Genomic DNA, 22,489 nt, shown 5'->3' on the forward strand with positions numbered 1-22,489 from the left:
TCATCAAAAATTGAATAATTGGGGTTCTTTGATATGCTGGATCTAACCGCGTATTGAGATTTTTTATTTTGGGTCCATTTTCAAATTTGTCCACATTAAGGTCTAAAGGGTCCTTAAACTTTATTTGATTTTAACAAAAATTGAATTCAAGGGGTTCTTTGATATTCTGAATCTAAACATGTATTTAGATTTTAGATTTTGGGCCCAGTTTTCAAGTTGGTCCAAATCCGGTCCAAAATTAAACTTTGTTTGATTTCAACAAAAATTGAATATATGGGGTTGTTTGATATGCTGAATCTAACCATTTTTGCTTACCTTGTATTTAGATTTTGGATTTTGGGCCCCATTATCAAATTGGTCCACATTGAGGTCAAAAGGGTCCAAAATTAAACTTAGTTTGATTTCCTAAAAAGTTGATTTTTTGTTGTTCTTTCATATGCTGAATCTAACCATGTATTTAGATTTTGGATATTGGACCATAATAGGTAAATGTCCAATTTCAAATTTTTAAGTTCTAAGTTTTAAGAACTTTTTTGTTCAAGTTTCAGTTTAAAGCGTTGATTTTTCTATCCAAAATAGACAAAAAAATAGATATGTTTGGGGATTTAGACCAAAATTGTCAGGATTTCATCCAAATTAAGGTTTTGTCCCAGGTAAGAGTTGTCTTTTTGACACTGTTGCTACATCTTTTTTTATTAATATTGTATTTATATTGTGTCATAGATCAAACTTACTGGTTCAGTAATAAAATTTGAGAATGGAAATGGGGAATGTGTCAAAGAGACAACCCGACCAAAGAGCAGAAAACAGCCCAAGGCTACCAATGGCTCTTCAACACAGTGAGAAAATCCCGCATCAGAGGTGGGCTTCAGCTGGCCCCTAAACATAAATGTGTACTAGTTTAGTAAAAATGGACTTCACACTAAACTCCAAAACATATAGATGAAATAATTATTAGAAAAAACATACAAGACTAACAAAGGCCAGAGGCTCCTGACTTGGGACAGGCGCAAAAAGCACTGCAGCGGTGGGGTTAAACATGTTTTGTGAGTCTGTGTTTACTTGCTTTTGTTTATATGTCTTTCTGATCGAGTTAAGCCATTTCAATTGATATTTTATAGTGTCTTTTTATGTTGTAATGTTACACTACTATCTCAGGATAGCGTGAATGTTGGCGCCTGTTAAAACGTTTAAACAAACATTTTGTGAAAAGATCTTTGTTGTCAGCACATGCACTTTATGTTTCCTGTAAAAATTTAATGGAAAAATCGAAATGAATGCTATTTGTGACGTCATGAATTGAAGCCAAGTACTTAAATTTTCAACAAAAAGACATATGTCCTATCTATCTATCTATCTGGCTAGGATTCATTGTAATATAATGGTCAATCAATTCTAATTTGAAATTGTAGTTAAAAATAGGGACTGTTTTAGGGCCTAATAAAACCTACTCCTTTATTTTGTTTGTGAAATTTACATTCGTATAAAGGATAAAAACTTTTAAATAAAAAAGAATGAAGAAACACATTTAGCCGGCTATTTTTTATTTGCTAGATATCTACATGTATTGATATGAAGATTAAACTTAAATTTGTGTCCATTTTGCCTTCTGAAATAGTACAGAACAAGATTTCCTGAATTTAGTAGTATGATCTTTTTCCTTTAAGTAAAACACCTCCATATCCACCTCCTTTGCCCCATCCTCCATATCCACCTCCTAGGCCCCATCCTCCATATCCACCTCCTAGACCCCATCCTCCATATCCTCCTCCTTTGCCCCATCCTCCATATCCACCTCCTAGGCCCCATCCTCCATATCCACCTCCTAGGCCCCATCCTCCATATCCACCTCCTTTGCCCCATCCTCCATATCCACCTCCTAGTCCCCATCCTCCATATCCACCTCCTAGTCCCCATCCTCCATATCCACCTCCTAGACCCCATCCTCCATATCCTCCTCCTTTGCCCCATCCTCCATATCCACCTCCTAGACCCCATCCTCCATATCCACCTCCTAGACCCCATCCTAGGCCTCCATATCCACCTCCCCATCCGCCTAGCCCTCCATATCCGCCACCATATCCACCACAGCCTTTACCCCAACATTTGCCGTAAGAGGCATTGGTGCAGACAGCTGCCAGTAGTAAACCTAGAGCAATGGAGAGCTTCATGTTGTATCTGAAAATATATGTATATAATTTATATATATATAATTTAATTTATGTGGTACAACTTCTAATCGTTTTGAGTTGGTGTTTTAAGGATGATAATATCTTTGTTGTATGACATTATGTAAGTGACTTTGGTTGTGTTTTTTGGTTATATAAACTTATGAGAACATATACAGTGTTAACTGGTTAAGGAACAAATAAAAAGGATAGATTTTTCTTCATGTTAGTATGAATAAATGGAGATGTGGGGTTATACATCAATGAGACAGCAACCCAATGACACAAATAACCAATAGACATCATGCATGATATCCTCACAGAAATTTTGAAGTGAATATTAGGTAAAGGCAAATAAAAAATGAAAATTAAAACTTAAATATCTATATGAAATTTTTGTTCAATAAAATAAAGCTGTCTTTTGTACCTATTTATTAATGTTCTCCTCAGTAAAACTCAGAACTACCAGACTATAGGATAAGAAAACTAAAGCTTGGCAAGACTTCCTTTTGAATCCCCTTTCATATAAGTATATGCTTATTCTGTCAAACCAAGGGGTTTAAAAGGAGGTCTGTCTGTTGCCTGAGTGTTGGTACATGGAATATAAAGTTGTTAGTGCCAATCTCTTCTTTTTTTATTTAGAAATAGAAATTTATGTAGGAAAGCAATTTATGTATTTGAGGAGCAACATGTTGTTTGCTTTTATTTTGAATAAACAGGCACTTTAAATACCCCCCCCCCCTCCTTCTTTTTACCCCTTTATGATAGAAAACTACAACACATGTTTAAAGAAAATTAAGGTCCTATGTTTCTATTGGAGATACTTTAATGCATGCTTTGCAGAGAATTACTCATAGATTGAGTTCAAATCATACAACAAAAATGAGCTTAGAACTGGTACTAATATAAATTTAGTATTAATTTTTGAAGAACAAAAATTCTGAAAAATAGTAGAGCTACATTACAACACTATAACACTATTTTTCTCTGAATATCATGTGACCAGATGAATAGGCTACATTATAATGCAAAGTATTGAGATAGAACAGTTACTGTAGTTCAGAATGTTTCAGGCTACATTATAATGCAAAGTATTGAGATAGAACAGTAGTTCAGAATGTTTCAGGCTACATTATAATGTAAAGTATTGAGATAGAACAGTTCAGAATGTTTTTGTAGAATGCAGAAATCTCGTATTATAGCTGTATAAGGAAATAGATCATTGCACCTGGATCTCAAATATTTTATTTCGTGGAAAGTGGACAGAACACAATAACACTGATTAGACAATATAAGTAAATCAGAAGTAAAGTAAACATCATTGAGATAACAATATCCAGTCATTTATAAGAAATTTTCATTACTTTTTATTTCATGCATATGTATGTCAGGATTTGGAGTAATAGGTGACATTATGTACTAAATAATGCACAGTGTGTGACAAAATGTGACACTATGTACTAAATAATGCACAGTGTGTGACAAAAGGTGGTCATTAAGAGTAGACATTTATGATCAAGGTCCTGATCTAAGATTACTTTTGCCAAAAATCAAATCTTGCAATTCTGGTCAGGATGAAATTTCTTGAGGAAAATTAATAATTGCCCATTTGAAGGAAATTGGATAACACCGACATGAAACAGTTGGTTTAACAGTATGATGACCAGGGAATATTTTTGTGGTTGGATTTTATCATCCATATATTTATACCAAAAATTCAAGTAGCCCTCTAGGAGTGGCAATATTATAGTTTATGATAGGAGGCATACAATTATAGTAATTTACAAAATATATGACTGCTTAAAAATCTCTATAGTGATCACAATATTAAAAGGAGTAATTTAACTGTGGTCTTTAAAGAGCAAAGCCAAAGAAGCATAATTTTGAATAGTACTAGTAAAGTCTTTGATATTATCCCAAGTCAAAGTAAACTGCCTATTTAAACAGTTTATTAACAGATTTTTAGCAGTTTCTTGAATTTTTAGCAATTTTTGAGCAGTTTGAAGCAGTTAAATAAGGATGGAAATCTAATCTGATGGTATTTATTTTAGTTCTTGAAGGTGATGGTTGTTCCTTTTAAAATTATTATTTCTGTAAGAGGTCTTATGTTATATTCTTCTTGTAATTTTGAAAAGAAACCGAATTAAAATGTATTAAATTTCAAATGAAATATCATTGAAAAATAATTTAAGATCAGAGGCATCATTTTAAATCTGAATTATTTTCAAAGCATAAGACTTTAGCATGAGAAGAAGAAGCCTGATCCTGAATATATTTTTCAAATGTCATAGACAATGAATAGGTTACAATAAGATTACTTACCTTGTATAGGATGGGAACGTTGTGCTCTCATCATTGTGCTGTAGGAGTATATATACTATAGCATGCTATGTAAGATTGATGAGGAATATTTTTCAATTCATCAGAAATTGTCACAATTTTTTCACAAAAAGTTCCACAAAAAGAAGAAGGTCATCATTATATTGTTTTATGACTTTTATTGATGTAAACATGCATAAATATTCACTCATTATAATATCATTTATCATAAGTGATGAATTCCGTCTTTATTATAATAATATTTATCATAATTACCAATTAAGGTTATTCTAGCCCAGAATTTAAATTACATCTGAACATTTTTAGGTCACCAGGCTCAAAGGTTTCTCATAAATGGTTTGTTTTTTTTTTAATCACAGAGCTGTTTATAGAACAAGGCATCTTGATCACGCTCCTGAAAAGTGACTCTGGTCATTTTCTCATTGGGATAAAAATTTTCACGTCAATTTTGCAACCCTTATGGAAAAATAGACCCCTGAGATTGAAATGTAGTAGCAAGAGGGTGTTCAATTTTCCATGGTAGGGGTCAATTACCATGGCGAAAAACATGGGGATCAAAATAACATGGCTCAGATAGGCTGTTGTTACATGTATATCTTGTCTAACATATTTTACTTGATAAGGATATTTGCTGGATCATTATTTATATTTGTACTAGAAAAATCTGATTTATATGCTATAGCTATTAAAAACATTGCTTTTTTAAAAGTTAGATAAATTTTCCATGATAGGGGGAGTCAAAATATCCTTGCAGATTCAGATCCAGGATTTGAAACAAAAAAAGGAGGTTGTCAGTCAAAATGCCAGGATAAGATAATGTATTATGTCTAATTTCTAATGTATTTTATTAATTCCGGATTTTATTTTAGCATAACTATAACTAGATTTAGTTTAAATGCTACGATAATTTGAACACCTAAAGATAGGGGGTTAAATTTTCCATAGTAAGAGGAAGGGAGGCAAATTGCTATGACTTAGTAAAAGAGTTCTCTTATCTTTCCAAATATGTTTTTTTATTCCAGATACACATTATACCTACAAAAATAAAGAGAAAAATGCTATTTGAAAAATTTGAAATTCTGACATCTAAGGGGTGACATCTAAGGGGGTTAAAGTTTGTATCTAGGTTCAATTTTCCATACATGGAGGACAGTCAATTTTCCATGGGGGTCAAAATACCACATAAAAGTCCAATTAAAAGGTTTGTCCAATGACTGCATTACTGAACCAAATCATCAAGGTGCCTATTATTTGATAACAGATGATATTGTGATAGTAATCTGTTATTTCTTTGCTTTGACAACAGATGATATTGTGATAGTAATCTGTTATTTCTTTGCTTTGATAACAGATGATATTGTGATAGTAATCTGTAATTTCTTTGCTTTGATAACAGATGATATTGTGATAGTAATCTGTTATTTCTTTGCTTTGATAACAGATGATATTGTGATAGTAATCTGTTATTTCTTTGCTTTGATAACAGATGATATTGTGATAGTAATCTGTAATTTCTTTGCTTTGATAACAGATGATATTGTGATAGTAATCTGTAATTTCTTTGCTTTGATAACAGATGATATTGTGATAGTAATCTGTAATTTCTTTGCTTTGATAACAGATGATATTGTGATAGTAATCTGTAATTTCTTTGCTTTGATAACAGATGATATTGTGATAGTAATCTGTAATTTCTTTGCTTTGATAACAGATGATATTGTGATAGTAATCTGTAATTTCTTTGCTTTGATAACAGATGATATTGTGATAGTAATCTGTAATTTCTTTGCTTTGATAACAGATGATATTGTGATAGTAATCTGTAATTTCTTTGCTTTGATAACAGATGATATTGTGATAGTAATCTGTTATTTCTTTGCTTTGATAACAGATGATATTGTGATAGTAATCTGTAATTTCTTTGCTTTGATAACAGATGATATTGTGATAGTAATCTTTTATTTCTTTGCTTTGATAACAGATGATATTGTGATAGTAATCTGTAATTTCTTTGCTTTGATAACAGATGATATTGTGATAGTAATCTGTAATTTCTTTGCTTTGATAACAGATGATATTGTGATAGTAATCTGTAATTTCTTTGCTTGAAGTTTGGTTATGCTTGGTGACCAATACAGGCTCCTTGGAACTCCTTGTTTTTTGTGACTTAGCAATTTAACCTATCAATTACACTTATAACAGCACAGATAAAAAAAAATCTAGAATACCATTTATTTTTAAAAATGCTGTATTTGAGTATTATTTTTTGTATAATTGGTTTTTGATCTCCATTTTTTTAGCTCACCTGGCCCGAAGGGCCAAGTGAGCTTTTCTCATCACTTGGCGTCCGTCGTCCGTCGTCGTCGTCGTCGTCGTTAGCTTTTTACAAAAATCTTCTCCTCTGAAACCACTTGGCCAAATTTAACCAAACTTGGCCACAATCATTGTTAGGGTATCTAGTTTAAAAAATGTGTCCGATGACCCCACCAACCAACCAAGATGGCCACCATGGCTAAAAATAGAACATAGGGGTAAAATGTAGATTTTGGCTTATATCTCTGAAACCAAAGCATTTAGAGTAAATCTGACATAGGGTAAAACTGATTATCAGGTCAAGATCTATCTGCTCAGAAATGTTCATCTGACAACCGGTTGTTGGGTTGCTGCCCCTGAATTGGTAATTTTAAGGAAATTTTGCAGTTTTTGGTTATTATCTTGAATATTATTATAGATAGAGATAAACTGTAAACAGCAATAATGTTCAGCAAAGTAAGATCTACAAATAAGTTGTCATGACCAAAATTGTCAGTCGACCCCTTTAGGAGTTATTGCCCTTAATAGTCAATTTTTAACAATTTTTTGTAAATTTTTGTAATCTTTTACAAAAATCTTCTTCTCTGAAACTACTGAGACAAATATAACCATACTTGGCCATAATCATTATTAGGGTATCTACTTTAAAAAATTTGTCCGATGACCCCGCCTTCCAACCATCATGGCCGACTTGGTTAAAAATAGAACATTGGGGTAAAATGCAGTTTTTGGTTTATATCTCTGAAACTAAAGCATTTAGAGCAAATCTGACAGGTGGCAAAAAAGTTCATCAAATTTAGATTTATCTGCCCTGAAATTTTCAGACGAATCCGACAACCCTTTGTTTGGTTGCTGCCCCTGAGTTAGTAATTTTACAAAAATTTTGCAGTTTTTTGTTATTATCTTAGATATCATTATAATATCTAATATCTAATACTATTAATTATGATTTTAACCTTATTTTACATGATTTCCAAAGCATCAGTAAATACAGGTGAGCGACACAGGCTCTTGAGAGCCTCTAGTTTTTCATGCAAAAACTTTATTTTACTGCACTCTGTCTCTGACCTATAAAAAAGTTGAAAATGATAAGTGAAGTTTTTATTGTTTAATGAGTACTAGTACTTTGGAAAAAAATTAAAATTTTTATAATAAACTATGCTTGGTCTTAATTTGTCATTGTGTTTTATATATATGAGTCAGATAGTGTCGCACTGAATAAAAGTCTGAAGGTATGTAGTATGTAAATTGTTTGTTTACCGGTTGTCTGGTACATGGCAGCTTTAGAAAAAGCAGTTACTGGGAAAACCCCAAAAACATTGACATAAACTGGTGAATAAAAAGTAAACCAAGAAATGCTAATTACAAATGAAGTTATTATACTTCTGCTTTTTGAAAGGGGCCAAATAGTGATGGGGGATAGGAATAACATTCCATCCCAATGTTGTATCTTCATCTTCTGAACCACTTCACATCTATTGTGAAGTACGTTTACTCTTCTTATTTTATTTCTTCATCCAAATGATTTTTGGGGTTTACTTTGGCATGACATGGACCTTGTCATATTTGCATATTACAGTAGGGCATTGTATCCATTTCTCTTTCTAAACCTCAAATCAGAATTTAAAGAATCTTTCTTAAAATCTTCAACATATAAAGCCATTGCAAAATCAGTGACTTAGCAAAGGGCTTGTAGGTAACATTTTGTAAGCTTTGCTTTACATACCTTTAGTTTTACTGAATACCCTTTTCCATGTAATCATTTAACACAAAAGACAATTAGATGATATTTAAGATGAGGGATTTTTTATTTGTCATTTTCATTGACATCATTGAGGAGAATTTAATATTTTCAAAACAGTTGACCCAAAAATTTTAAAACTGGGTGAATTGACCAATTTTGAAAATATAATAATGAAACATTTTTAATACATTTTATTTTATAAAAATATGAATTAAAGGTGATATAGGATATATGTCAGTGAGACAGCAACCTATACCAACAAAAGCAAAAGAAATAAGAATTTAACTTTTCAACTTTTCAGTACATTGAAATATGAAATTAAAAAATTGACCATCAACCTTCATGACTTGCTCAGACAACAAATGTCCTCATTACTGATAGTATTGTACCCTGACAGCACATACTCCTGTTAACACATGTCCTTATTACTGATAGTATTGTATCCTGACAGCACATACTCCTGTTATTACTTGTCCTTATTACTGATAGTATTTTAACTTGGCAGCACATACTCCTGTTAACACTTGTCCTTATTACTGATAGCATTTTACCCTGACAGCACATACTTTTGTTAGCGCTTGTCTTTATTACTGATAATATTTTACCCTGACAGCAAATACTCCTGTTAATGCATGTCCTTATTACTGATAGTATTTTACCCTGACAGCACATACTCCTGTTAACACATGTCCTTATTACTGATAGTATTTTACCCTGACAGCATATACTCCTGTTAACACATGTCCTTATTACTGATAGTATTTTACCCTGATAGCACATACTCCTGTTAACTCTTGTCCTTATTACTGATAGTATTTCACCCTGACAGCACATACTCCTGTTAACTCATGTCCTTATTACTGATAGTATTTTACCCTGATAGCACATACTCCTGTTAACACTTGTCCTTATCACTGATAGTATTTCACACTGACAGCACATACTCCTGTTAACACTTGTCCTTATCACTGATAGTATTTCACCCTGACAGCACATACTCCTGTTAACGCTTGTCCTTATTACTGATTGTATTTTACCCTGACAGCACATACTTCTGTTAAGGCTTGTCATTATTACTGATAATATTTTACCCTGAAAGCACATACTCCTGTTAACACTTGTCCTTATTACTAATAGTATTGTACCCTGACAGCACATACTCCTGTTAATGCATGTCCTTATTACTGATAGTATTTTACCTTGACAGTACATACTTCTGTTAACACTTGTTCTTATTACTGATAGTATTTTACCCTGACAGCACATACTCCTGTTAACACTTGTCCTTATTACTGATAATAGTGTACCCTGACAGCACATACTCATGTTAACGCTTGAAAATCTGGTTGTTTGTCATACAGCACCAGATAAGTACTCTTATATGAAATATATATCTTACATACGTCTTTGGAATATATTGAAATCCTATGAATTTCTGATATAATGTATTGTTTTTTGGATAGATTTAATTTTTAAAGGCTTTATGTTTCTCAATGATTTGTAAGATAAAAAAACATGTCTACTTGACCTAGATGTTCATTTTGTTGTTATATCAAAAGTGGGGCTATATTGCATTCACCTTGTCCGTCTGCCAGTCTGTCTGTTCATCCAACAAATATTTCTGTCACACTCTCAGATACTACAGAACAGAATAACTTTATATTTGAGCAGCAGCTCGGCAGTGATGAGTTGTAAAGTGTGAGCACTTTTAGGATCTGACTTCCTGTTTGCTGATACTTTGAATTTTTCAAAATGTTGAATGAACTATAAATTTTTTGGTTCATATTTCATGAAATTTCAAACAAGGTATGACCAGAATTTTAACCCACTATTTCCAAACTGAAATAAGTGAACATATTTCTTGAAACTGACCATGGTCAATTTGAGTATTAACACCCAGCTATTTAGATATTTGTATTAAAATTAACGCTCCTACAGGTTACTTTACCTTAGATTTATACTAGTTTTACCATATTAATTTAGTTTCATTAAAACTGATTATTTTTTAAACAGCTCTTCATAACATTAAAATAATAATAATTGTCAATTCCAAAGAAATTGGATGACACTGATATGTAACAGTTTGTAAAGCAGTGTCATAAACAGGCTATATATTTGTGGCTGCAATGGGCATCATGGGCGTATCCATATATTTATACCAAAAATTCAAGTAGCCCTCTAGGAGTGGCAATATTATAGTTTATGATAGGAGGCATACAATTCTAATAATATACAGACTATATGTCTGCTTTAAAATCTCTAAAGCTATCACAATATTAAAAGAAGTAATTTAACTGTGGTCTTTAAAGAGTAAAGCCAAAGAAGCATCATTTTGAATAGTACTAGTAAAAGTCATTGATATTATATCAAGTATGAAATAAGGATGGGAATCTAATCTGATGTTATTTATTTTAGTTCTTGAAGGTGCAGTCTGTTCATCCCGCAAATTTGTCTGTCACATTTCGCAGGTGCTACTGAACATAATGACTTTATATTAGATCATCAGCTTGACAGTGATGCATTGTAAAGTGTGAGCACTTTTAGGATCTGACAGACAATGATTTCCTGTTTGCCGATAATTTTTCAATATGTTGAATGAACTTTAAATTTTTCATCACACTTTTTTCAAGAACTTCAAAATAGAATGAAATTGAATTTGGTCAGCAGTCTAACAGTAATGAGTTGTAACATGTATTGCACTTTGTTTATCTGTTAGTCACCTACTTCCAGTTTTTTTATACTTTTAATTACGAGTTTGGGGTATGAAAAGCACTACAACACATGCGTTCTTGATGTTATAATATTTAATTTGTCAAATCTATAATTTAATTTTTGTTATTTCTGTAAGTTTAAGACATTAATTTTCTTCCTTCTCTTTCAAGTCAATTTTTATAAGACCGCAAAAAAATTTTGTGGTCGTATATTGGTATGACGTTGGCGTCAGCATCGTCGTCCGGCGTCGTCGTCCGAAGACACATTGGTTTTCTCACTCTAACTTAAGTTTAAGTGAATGGATCTTTTTGAAATTTGACCATAAGGTTAAATACCACAAAAGGAAGGTTGGGATTGATTTGGAGGGTTATGGTACCAACAGTTAAGGAATTAGGGGCCAAAAAGGGGCCAAAAATAAGCATTTTCTAGTTTCCAGACAATAACTGTGGAACAGTGTATGGATCTCTCTGAAATTATACTACAAGTTTCCTTACCACAAAGGGATGGTTAGGATTTGCTTTGGGGGGTTATGGCTCAAACCGATTAGGAATTAGGGGCAAAAAAGGGGGAAAAACAAGGTTGTCCTGGTTAATGGACAAATACTTTAGTACAAAACATAATTTAAAACAGTGTAAGGGAGATAAATCAAATACATCATCGAAATTATCTCCCTTACACTGCTTTTAAATTATGTATAAAGTTATGGTTAATGAACAATAAAGATAATTTAAAACAGTGTAAGGGAGGTAATCCAAATACAAAGTTTTGGTTACTTCCCTTACACTGCTTTTAAATTATGTTTAAAGAAATGCATATTTATAAAGGAAGACCAGTAAAAATATCTGCAAATGTTGCATCTTTTTTTTTTACAAAAAAATCCATATGAAAGATTTGACACTATATTTTTAATTCTATTATAAAATAGATTAAGTTAGCACTATGGTAAATTTAAATGGGTAATTATGGTTGCCAACTCCATTGGAAATTTGAATTGAGATTATGACCATATCTTGAGGGAAAGAATTTTTTGGGGGAAAAGGGGGGGGGGGATAAAAAGAAATTGTGGGGGGTCAATTTTTTCTCATTTCAGATTTCAGAAATTAAAAAGAATTATTCTTCAAATATTATTTTTTTTTTCAAATTTCAAATATTGAAAAATTTCAAGAAGTAATCTTTAATTGCACAGTATGGCGCATTAGATTTGTAAAATCTTTGATCACATTTATTTATTTGTTATGCCGAATCTAACAGTGTATTTAGATTTTTAATTTTGGGTCCAGTTTTCAAATTGGTCTACATTAAGGTCCAAAGGGTCCAAAATTAAACTTTGTTTGATTTTAGCAAAAATTGAATATATGAGGTTCTTTGATATGCTGAATCTAAACATGTATTTAGATTTTTGATTTTTGGCCCAGTTTTCAAGTTGGTCCAAATGGGGGTCCAAAATTAAACTTTGTTTGATTTCAACAAAAATTGAATATATGGGGTTCTTTGTTATGCTGAATCTAACCATGTATTTAGATTTTTTATTTGTGGACCCTGTTATCAAATTGGTTCATATTGAGGTCAAAAGGGTCCAAAATTAAACTTCGTTTGATTTCATCTAAAATTGAATTATTGGGGTTCTTTGATATTCCAAATCTAACCGTGTATTTAGATTTTTAATTTTGGGTCCTGTTTTTTAAATTGGTCTACATTAAGGTCCAAAGGGTCCAAAATTAAACTTAGTTTGATTTTAACAAAAATTGAATTCTTGGGGTTCTTTGATATGCTGAATCTAAACATGTGTTTAGATTTTTGATTATGGGCCCAGTTTTCAAGTTGGTCCAAGATAGGGTCCAGTATTTAAACTTTGTTTGATTTCAACAAAAAATGAATATATGGGGTTCTTTGATATGCTGAATCTATACATGTATTTAGATTTTTGATTATGGGCCCAGTTTTCAAGTTGGTCCAAATTGGGGTCCAAAATTAAACTTTGTTTGATTTCAACAAAAATTGAATATATGAGGTTCTTTGATATACTGAATCTAACCATGTATTTAGATTTTTAATTTGTGGGCCCCGCTATCAAATTGGTTCATATTGAGGTCAAAAGGGTCCAAAATGAAACTTTGTTTGATTTCATCAAAAATTGAATTCTTGGGGTTCTTTGATATGCCAAATCTAACTGTGTTTTTAGATTTTTAATTTGGGTCCCGTTTTTTAAATTGGTCTTCATTGAGGTCCAAAGGGTCCAAAATTAAACTTAGTTTGGTTTTAGCAAAAATTGAATATATGAGGTTCTTTGATATGCTGAATCTAAACATGTGTTTAGATTTTTGATTATGGGCCCAGTTTTCAAGTTAGTCCAAGTTGGGGTCCAAAATTTAACTTTTTTTTATTTCAACAAAAATTGAATATATGGGGTTCTTTGATATGCTGAATCTAACCATGTATTTAGATTTTTTATTTGTGGGCCCCGCTATCAAATTGGTTCATATTGAGGTCAAAAGGGTCCAAAATGAAACTTTGTTTGATTTCATCAAAAATTGAATTATTGGGGTTCTCTGATATTCCAAAAACCAACCATGTATTTAGATTTTTAATTTTAAGTCCCATTTTTTAAATTGGTCTACATTAAGGTCCAAAGGGTCCAAAATTAAACTTAGTTTGATTTTAGCAAAAATTGAATTCTTGGGGTTCTTTGATATGCTGAATCTAACCATGTATTTTGATTTTGGACATTGGACCATAATAGGTAAATTAAAAAAAATCAAGTTCTTAGACCACATTCTTTCTGTGTCAGAAACCTATGCTGTGTCAAATATTTAATAACAATCCAAATTCAGAGCTGTATCAAGCTTGAATGTTGTGTCCATACTTGCCCCAACTGTTCAGGGTTCGACCTCTGCGGTCGTATCAAGCTGCGCCCAAGCGAAGCATTTTATTTTAAACAATTTTTATCTGTTTAGGTTTTACATGCATGTTTGGATGTTGAATATAATAGGAATGAATTTTTATCAGATTGTTATTAATATTCAAGCAGTAAAGACTGCCTCAGTGGTCTTGTGGTAGCATGTTCACCTCGATTGCAGTAGGTCGTGGGTTCAAACTCTGGCCGGGTCAAACCAAATACATTAAAATAGGTATTTGCTGCTTCTCCACTAAGCACACAGCATTAAGGAGTAAGAGCAAAGGCTGGTTGGCTCGGAGTCAGAATAATGTGTTAGGGTAAGGTGACATGTCTTCCTGCAGACCTTTACCTTGTGAGCTAGCACTTTGAAAATCAGGCTCAACGTGTTGGTCTAGTATAAAGCAGGGTTAATATTCATATTAAATTAACATGTTGTTGTCCTGAATGCATATTAATTTGACGCTGGACGTTAAGCAGTCATCCATTATCATCATCAAGCCGTAAAATCAACACTCTGATTGTTCTACTTCATTGTTTCAATCATAATATTGTAGTACAAGTAAAACTATCAGTACATGTGGTCAGATAATTGGTGATTTGTTGTTTTGTTTGGTAAAGTACAATACGCTGTAAAAACCATAAAAAAACAAACTAAAATACATTTAACCAAATAAAAGGAGTTGTGTATTTTTAATAATCATTCAAGATAATGAAGCTATTCATCAAAGAATGAAATAGTACAAACTCTATTTGTTATGTAAGAGATTTAGATAATACATTATATGTGACTTACGTAAGCACTTATAATCACGTTATTGCGAAACAACTAAATAATTCACAGTCAAACCTGTATAAAAACCTAAGGTCCCTATGACCGTATAATAGAGGTGACCTATAAATTGAGGTTCAAAATGCACAGATATTACTACAATGTGACAAGATGAGGATGAACTAACAAGTCAGATTTTAGAGTAAAAGAGGTGACCCTTAAAGCAGGTTTCACTGTAACTGCTTTAATGCCTTTAAATGCATAGCTGACGTTTAAAGGAGTTTTGGATTATAGCTGTGACAATCTTTTATTATATAAAAGATTCAATAAAATACTGAACCAAAAGTAGATATACAGGGTGAAATAGAATTCCTTTCCCAAGCTGATATCAATAAAGTTACATATTAAGATGGATGTATGTATGCCCATTTCTTCTGTATATTTCAGGACCTAAATTAGTTTCTGTTTGGTCTAGATAGCTTACTATTATATATAAACCTCTAGTTGTCTTTTAATTGTTTTGTTTTCACATTGATATATACTTCACATCTTCTTTAATTCGTATGTAAACAAGGAATTATAAGAATCTGGAATAATGTTGAATTCTGGAAAAATAAGATAAGAAATGTATGATGAAAACTAACTAAACTACTATGGAGGTTCAAGTTACTTTCACTGATATTTCAGTATGAATTAACTAACCCCTCTTAGCCATGCATTGCTAACTCTCCTTAATTGGTTTAGCTTTCATCATGCATTTCTTATCAATTTTCCAGATTTCAAAATTATTCCAGATTGAATTAATTCCTTGTTCTGTACATTTTAGCAACAATATGATCAAAAGGCACAATGCGGAACAAAAGTCTGGGCCCTTCCAGAACTGAGCCCTAAAACACAGCTTGTTATGAGAGGATAAAGTTGTTTTGCTGTGAACAAACTCCTACATAATTTGAACTAAATAGTTACTGTAAATTCAGAAATTATTGCAAGGTTTTTATTAATGCTCATAATACGACTACTTGAGTATAGCAATAATTAGAACTCCCATTCTAATATTAGATATATGTAGCTTTTCCCCAAATCTCAATAATTAAGCTTGCATTTTTGTTCATTCTTCAAAAATCAGAATAATAAATACAAGCAATTCATATAATCTCTGAATTTACAGTTATTGTACTACATGGACATATAAGTACTATAAAAGTTAATTGTATGACTTGGACATATACATCACTTTTAGAAAAGTTCTACTATATACATTGACATATTATAATTTGATTGTTATAAAAGTAAATGTCAAGTTTTGTATGGACATATGACTAAAAAGATATCTTAAGTGTATGTATGTATGCCCTTAGCCAGGTTGTCTTTAAGGACGGTTATTTGGGGTCATGACGCTCCTACTTTAATAGTCAAACTTCAATCATAATTTTACTTTAATAGTCTTTTATGATATTTTTTATAGTCTTTTTTAAAGTATTTATTGATTGTATTTTGAGTGGGGTATGTCTGTACCCCTCTAAATGCCCTAGCTACAGTTGTACATAAGTGATACAGCAACACTTAAAAGCACAGCAAAACCATAAAAAGATATCTAGAGGGAAACATATATTACAGTCTAGAAAACTAACGGCTTAATTTATAACAATTCAATTTACCAAAAAAAACAAATAGACAAAATGGGAAGGTTAGATATTCACTGTATAAAGTTTTCCCTCAATTTTGAATGGGAAAATACACTAAAAAAATCACTGTATTGTATTGTTAAAGATGTAAGCAATCATAAACATGATTGACTGACAAATAATTGAGTACAAATAAACATGAGAATACACATAATTCTGAGAACTTTTAAGGACAGGAAATTATGTACATTGCTGCATGCTATGAATTGACGTTTGATCTTTTTATACGACCGCAAAAAAATTTTGTGGTCGTATATTGGTATGACGTTGGCGTCGGCGTCGTCGTCGTCGTCGTCGTCGGCGTCGTCGTCGTCGTCGTCGTCGTCGTCCGGCGTCGTCGTCCGAATACACAATGGTTTTCGCACTCTAACTTTAGTTTAAGTGAATGGATCTCTATGAAATTTTACAATAAGGTTCAATACCACAATAGGAAGGTGGGGATTGATTTTGGGTGTTATGGTACCAACAGTTAAATAATTAGGGGCCAAAAAGGGGCCGAAAATAAGCATTTTTGTAACTTCCAGACATAACTTGTGTGTTATTGTATGGATCTCTTTGACATTGTACTACAAGTTTCCATATCACAAAGGGTCGATGATGGGATTGATTTTGGGGTTAATTTCCTCGAAATTTTAGGAATAAGGGGCCAAAAGGGGGCAAAAAACAAGCATTTTTCTAGTTTCATGACAATAACTTGTGTGTAAGTGTATGGATCTTTCTGAAATTTTACTACAAGGTTCAATTTCGCAAAGGGAAAGCTGGAATTGAGTTTTGTGGTAATTGCCCAAAACGTTTAGTAATAAGGGGCCTAAAAAGGGGTGAAAAATAAGCATTTTTTAGTTTCTAGACAATAACTTGTGTTCAAGTGTATGGATCTCTCTAAAATTGTATTACAAGGTACCATACCACAAAGGCAAGGCTGTTATTGAGCTTGGTTTGGGGGGGAAGGGGGGTGATGAATCATAGGGGGGGGGGTCAAAAAAGGGGTAATTATTTTTTTTTTCGTTTAAGGAATAAGGGGAAAAAAGGTTAAAAAACTAGGGTTTCCATTTTAATAGACAAATAATTGAGTAAAGAACATTATTTAAAAGCAGTGTAAGGTTGGTAATTCAAACTCATTTAAATATCTCACCTGCACTATGTTTGAATTATGTAAATTGGAAATTTGCCAATTATTTTAGTATAATAAACTTCATTGGAAATTTGCCAATATAAAATTTTGCTGATGAAGGTTTTTTGTTTACCTTTAGTCTGACTATGATGTCATTTTCTATTTTAATAGCCTTATGATGTAGTTAATTTTTTTTTAATACTTTTATGATGTATTTTAATGCGCTTTTATGGTTGCAAATTTATTGTTTTAATATAATAAACTCCATTGGAAATTTACCAATAGTTTGTTTATTTTTAGCTATGACTATGATGTCATTTTCTATTTAATTTTAAGGTTACAAATTAATTTCAGTTTTAAATATTATTGTAAAATGTTTGCCCAAAACATTTATTAATAAGTGGCCAAAAAAGGGGGCAAAAATAAGCATTTTTTTAGTTTCCAGACATTAACTTGTGTTCAAGTGTATGGATTTCTCTGAAATTGTACTTAAAGGTACCATACCAATTAGGGAAGTGGGTCAAAAAATTTTTGTGGGGGGGGGGGGGGGGATTTTTTTTCCTTTTTTTTTTCTTTAAAATTTTCCATTTTAAGTTGGTTAATTCTGATCACAAAGAGAAAGTTGGAATTGAGTTTGGGGGATAATTGCTCAAATGTTTAGGAATAAGGGGCTAAAAAAGGGGTTAAAAATAAGCATTTTTTTTTAGTTTCCAACAATTAATTGTGTTTAAGTAATTGGATCTCTGTGAAATTGTACTGCAAGGTACCATACCACAAACTGAAGGCTGGGATTGAGTTTGGGGGGGCGTGATGTGTGAAAATTTTCCACTTAAAGTTGGTTAATTATTTCTGATTTAGATATAAAAGCAAATAATAATGATGTGGTTTGATTTTATCAAAAACTTAAATTGAAGTTATGTATATTGTAAATTTAGGTTACATTGGAATTTAAGAATTGGCTTTGGGGTAGGGTTATGGCTCAAACCTTTAAATAATAAGGGGAAAAAAGGTGAAAAAACAAGGGTTTCCAGGTTAATAGATAAATAAGTACAAAACATTATTTAAAAACGGTGTAAGGTTGGTAATTCAAACTCATTTAAATATCTCACTTACACTGCTTTTAAATTATGTAAATTGGAAATTTGCCAATAACTTTATTGTTAATAAATGCATTGGAAATTTGCCAACAATTTTAGTATAATAAACTTCATTGGAAATTTGCCAATATAAAATTTTGCTGATGAAGGTTTTTTGTTTACCTTTAGCCTTGACTATGAAGTCATTTTCTATTTTTATAGCCTTATGATGTAGTTGAATTATTTAATACTTTTATGATGTGTTTAAATGGGGTTTTATGGTTGCAAATTTATTGTTTTAGTTTAATAAACTCCATTTAAAATTTGGTAATAAAAAAAATTTTTGTTTATTTTTAGCTATGATTATGATGTCATTTTCTATTTTACTTTTATGGTTGCAAAGAAATTTTTATTTTTAGATATTACTGTTAAATGATGCTGATTAAGGTTTTTGCTATGTTTAGCCATGACTATGATGTCATTTTCTATTTTAATATCTGTCATGATGTATTTAAATGGGCTTTTATGGTTACAAAGGAATTTTATTTTTAGATATTACTGTAAAATGTTGCTGATTAAGGATTTTGTTTATTTTTAGCCATGACTATGATGTCATTTTCTATTTTAATACCTTTATTATGTAATTTCCATTTTTAGATATTACTGTTAAATGATGCTGATTGAGGGTTTGAATGCTGGGATTGATTTTGGGGGTAATTGCCTCCAAATTTTAGGAATTAGGGGGCAAAAAACAAGCATTTTTCTAGTTTCATGACAATAACTTGTGTGTAAGTGTATGGATATTTATGAAATTGTACTACAAGGTTCCATATCACAAAGGGAAAGCTGGAATTGAGTTTGGGGGTACTTGCCCAAAACGTTTAGGAATAAGGGGCCAAAAATAAGCATTTTTCTAGTTTCCAGACAATAACTTGTGTTCAAGTGTATGGATCTCTCTGAAATTGTACTGCAAGGTACCATACCACAAAGGGAAGGCTGGGATTGTTTTTGGGGGTAATTGTCTCAAAATGTTAGGAATTAGGGGCCATAAAGGGGAAAAAAACATGCATTTTTCTAGTTTCATGACAATAACTTGTGTGTAAGTGTATGGATCTTTATGACATTGTACTGCAAGGTTCCATATCACAAAGGGAAAGCTGGGTTTGAGTTTGGGGGTAATTGCCCTAAACTTTTAGGAATTTGTGGCCAAAAAGGTGCAAAAAACCCAAGCATTTTTCTAGTTTCCAGACAATAATTTGTGTTCAAGTGTATGGATCTCTCTGAAATTGTACTGCAAGGTACCATACCACAAAGGGAAGGCTGGGATTGAGTTTGGGGGTGATGAATCATAAGGGGGTTTCAAAAAATTTGGGGGGGGATTTTTTTTTCCTTTTTTTTCTTTAAAATTTTCCATTTTAAATTGGTTATTTCTGATTTATATATAAAAGCAAATAATAATGATATGGTTTGAATAGGTAAATTAAAAATTTTTAAGTTCTTAGACTACTTTCATTCTGTGTGAGAAACCTATGCTGTGTCAAATATTTAATTACAATCCAAATTCAGTGCTGTATCAAGCTTGAATGTTGTGTCCATACTTGCCCCAACTGTTCAGGGTTCGACCTCTGCGGTCGTATCAAGCTGCGCCCCAGCGGAGCATTTTATTGGTGTTGGTATAACAGGACATTTTTAAAGCTTATTTGCGCAATGGGTTATGTCATCAATCAATACATTTTTGTCAGTGATTGCTGTGTTAAATTATCAAAGGGTATGACTTGTATGATTAACCAATTTAATTATTAAGAAAAGAAAGATCTTAATTAAATATGCACATTCTTTTGATCTGTCGATCAAACCAAATGACTGATTTTATATTTAATGTTATTTCACCTTTAGGGTAAAAACAGTTTACTAATTGACATAAATAATGTATGAAATGTTTAAATAGCCATAAATCTTGAAATATGCAGGGAAATATACAAGGGGTAAAAATTTCGCATTTCTTTTGCTGCCGCGAACATTGCAAAAATTAAATTTAGGCAAAAAAAAAAAAGTAACAATTTACAGTATCATATTTCTGACTTGATATTTAATTGTATTGATCTAAAATTAATCCATTTAAAAATCACTTTGCTTTTGATTACCTCTTCTATATATATTTTTTTTCAGTACTGTAGAAACAGTTTTAAATAGTTTAGAAAAACATTTACCAGATACTAGTATAACTGTATCCCGGCCAAATGGGAGTAGTTGTGTGTTACAGGTATAGTAATTTATGTGGCCTGAAACTTCTAAGAAGTGAAATAATTTAGTTTCTGTGAATGAATTTTCTTGATTTAAAATATTTAATAAAAGTTCCAAGACATTGGTATTTTCATCAATTTTTTTCACTGAACAGTTGCTTCCATTTCTTGTGTATCCATCCAGCTGTTAACATTCTATTTTTACTGATAATATCTTATCATGAAAGAAGCTAGTGTTCCTTATACAGTCAATCAAAAGATATATGTGCATTCAGTTCATATTAGTACATACGTGCAGAAAATGTTATGTAAGTACTAAAAAAAAAACAATTGATAAACAAAATAAAAAACACTAAAAGAAACCTTTGGAAAATAACAGAGGGTTATTTGTATTATATTTTAAAGTTGTGATGGATTTCTGAGATTGTTTGTTAGATGAAATCTTCAATCATACAAACGTGTTATACAGTCTAAATTAATGTGGTATTTGTACAAATACTTGCATAAATTCCCTTTATATCTTTTGAATTGTAAATTGTATTTGCCTTCCAACAATAGTAGCAGTGCAGACATTTGCGCTTTGAAAAAACAGACGTGTCCTTGTGTTTTATGACTTCCCACCTTCTTTTACGTGGGCAATAGAATAAGGACAAGAAGAATATATAGTTATATTCTTAAACTCGTGAACTGTATAAAGCTGTTTGAAGAAATACGGGCAACATTTGATTGTTCGAACAAAACAAATTCTTCACCAAAACACAAACACACTAAATTTGTTGTACACGGTTAATAATAATTTTCTTATCTCTATCGTTTTTTTGAAGACATTTTTCTGACTGTTGTCTACACTGGACAATTTGCAATAAGTGAATTTGTTAATTCGGTACTCTGTACATAGACTTTGAAACAGACTTTAAATCATTAGGATGAAACAAAGACTTATCTTCAGCGTTGAATCCACTGCAAATAATCTGTGATGGTCTCTGTGTAAGGTCATCAGGGTATTGATTACAACTTTAAGGTTACAGGTAATATTACAGGTAAAAAGCGCAATTTATAAAAGGTGCATCAAAAGTTAAAGCGCAAGTGTCCATCATGTTTGAAGTGCAAATGTTCTTTTGTGTTAAAAGATGTCCTGCCCCGATAGTAGAGGGCATTATGTTTTCTGGTCTGTACGTCTGTCTATCTGTCCTCTATCAGTTAAAGTTTTGGTTTAAGGTTGTTTACCATGAAGTTATGGTCACATCAACATGAAACTTAGTACACTTGGACATATATTAATAATATTATGATGTTAACTGTTAGAAGTATTTGCCAAATAAGTGGTATGACACAGAACTTGCAATTCAATGAATAAGAAATTGTGATAGGGAGTGGGGCATGGTGTCCTGAGGAAACATGGTAAGAAAAAAGATATGAAAATATACCAGGA

At 31.8% G+C, this 22,489-nt stretch overlaps 2 protein-coding genes across 4 annotated transcripts in view; one reads left to right on the forward strand and one right to left on the reverse strand.

Moving 5' to 3' along the window:
• The window catches only part of LOC127735839 (mediator of RNA polymerase II transcription subunit 27-like), a 54,521-nt gene that overhangs the window by 19,532 nt on the left and 12,500 nt on the right, over positions 1–22,489 (forward strand). For both annotated transcript variants that reach the window (XM_052246228.1, XM_052246229.1), the window contains exon 4: positions 20,984–21,077. In XM_052246228.1, the coding sequence (XP_052102188.1) occupies positions 20,984–21,077 (94 nt within the window). The remainder of the gene's footprint in view (positions 1–20,983; positions 21,078–22,489) is intronic.
• On the reverse strand, positions 1,528–2,213 carry LOC127735845 (keratin-associated protein 19-2-like). Of its 2 annotated transcripts, none has more exons than XM_052246237.1 (2): positions 1,796–2,213; positions 1,528–1,741 (listed from the first exon to the last, which is right to left on the reverse strand). In XM_052246237.1, exons 1-2 carry the CDS (start codon positions 2,169–2,171, stop codon positions 1,641–1,643), a joined length of 477 nt encoding a protein of 158 aa, XP_052102197.1. In that variant the 5' UTR covers positions 2,172–2,213; the 3' UTR covers positions 1,528–1,640. The 2 variants fall into 2 exon arrangements, with proteins under 2 accessions (XP_052102197.1, XP_052102198.1); XM_052246238.1 differs by having other exon boundaries at positions 1,528–1,849; positions 1,931–2,205.

This window comes from Mytilus californianus, unplaced genomic scaffold, assembly GCF_021869535.1.
Source record: "Mytilus californianus isolate M0D057914Y unplaced genomic scaffold, xbMytCali1.0.p SCAF_3, whole genome shotgun sequence".
NCBI classification, from domain to species: domain Eukaryota; kingdom Metazoa; phylum Mollusca; class Bivalvia; order Mytilida; family Mytilidae; genus Mytilus; species Mytilus californianus.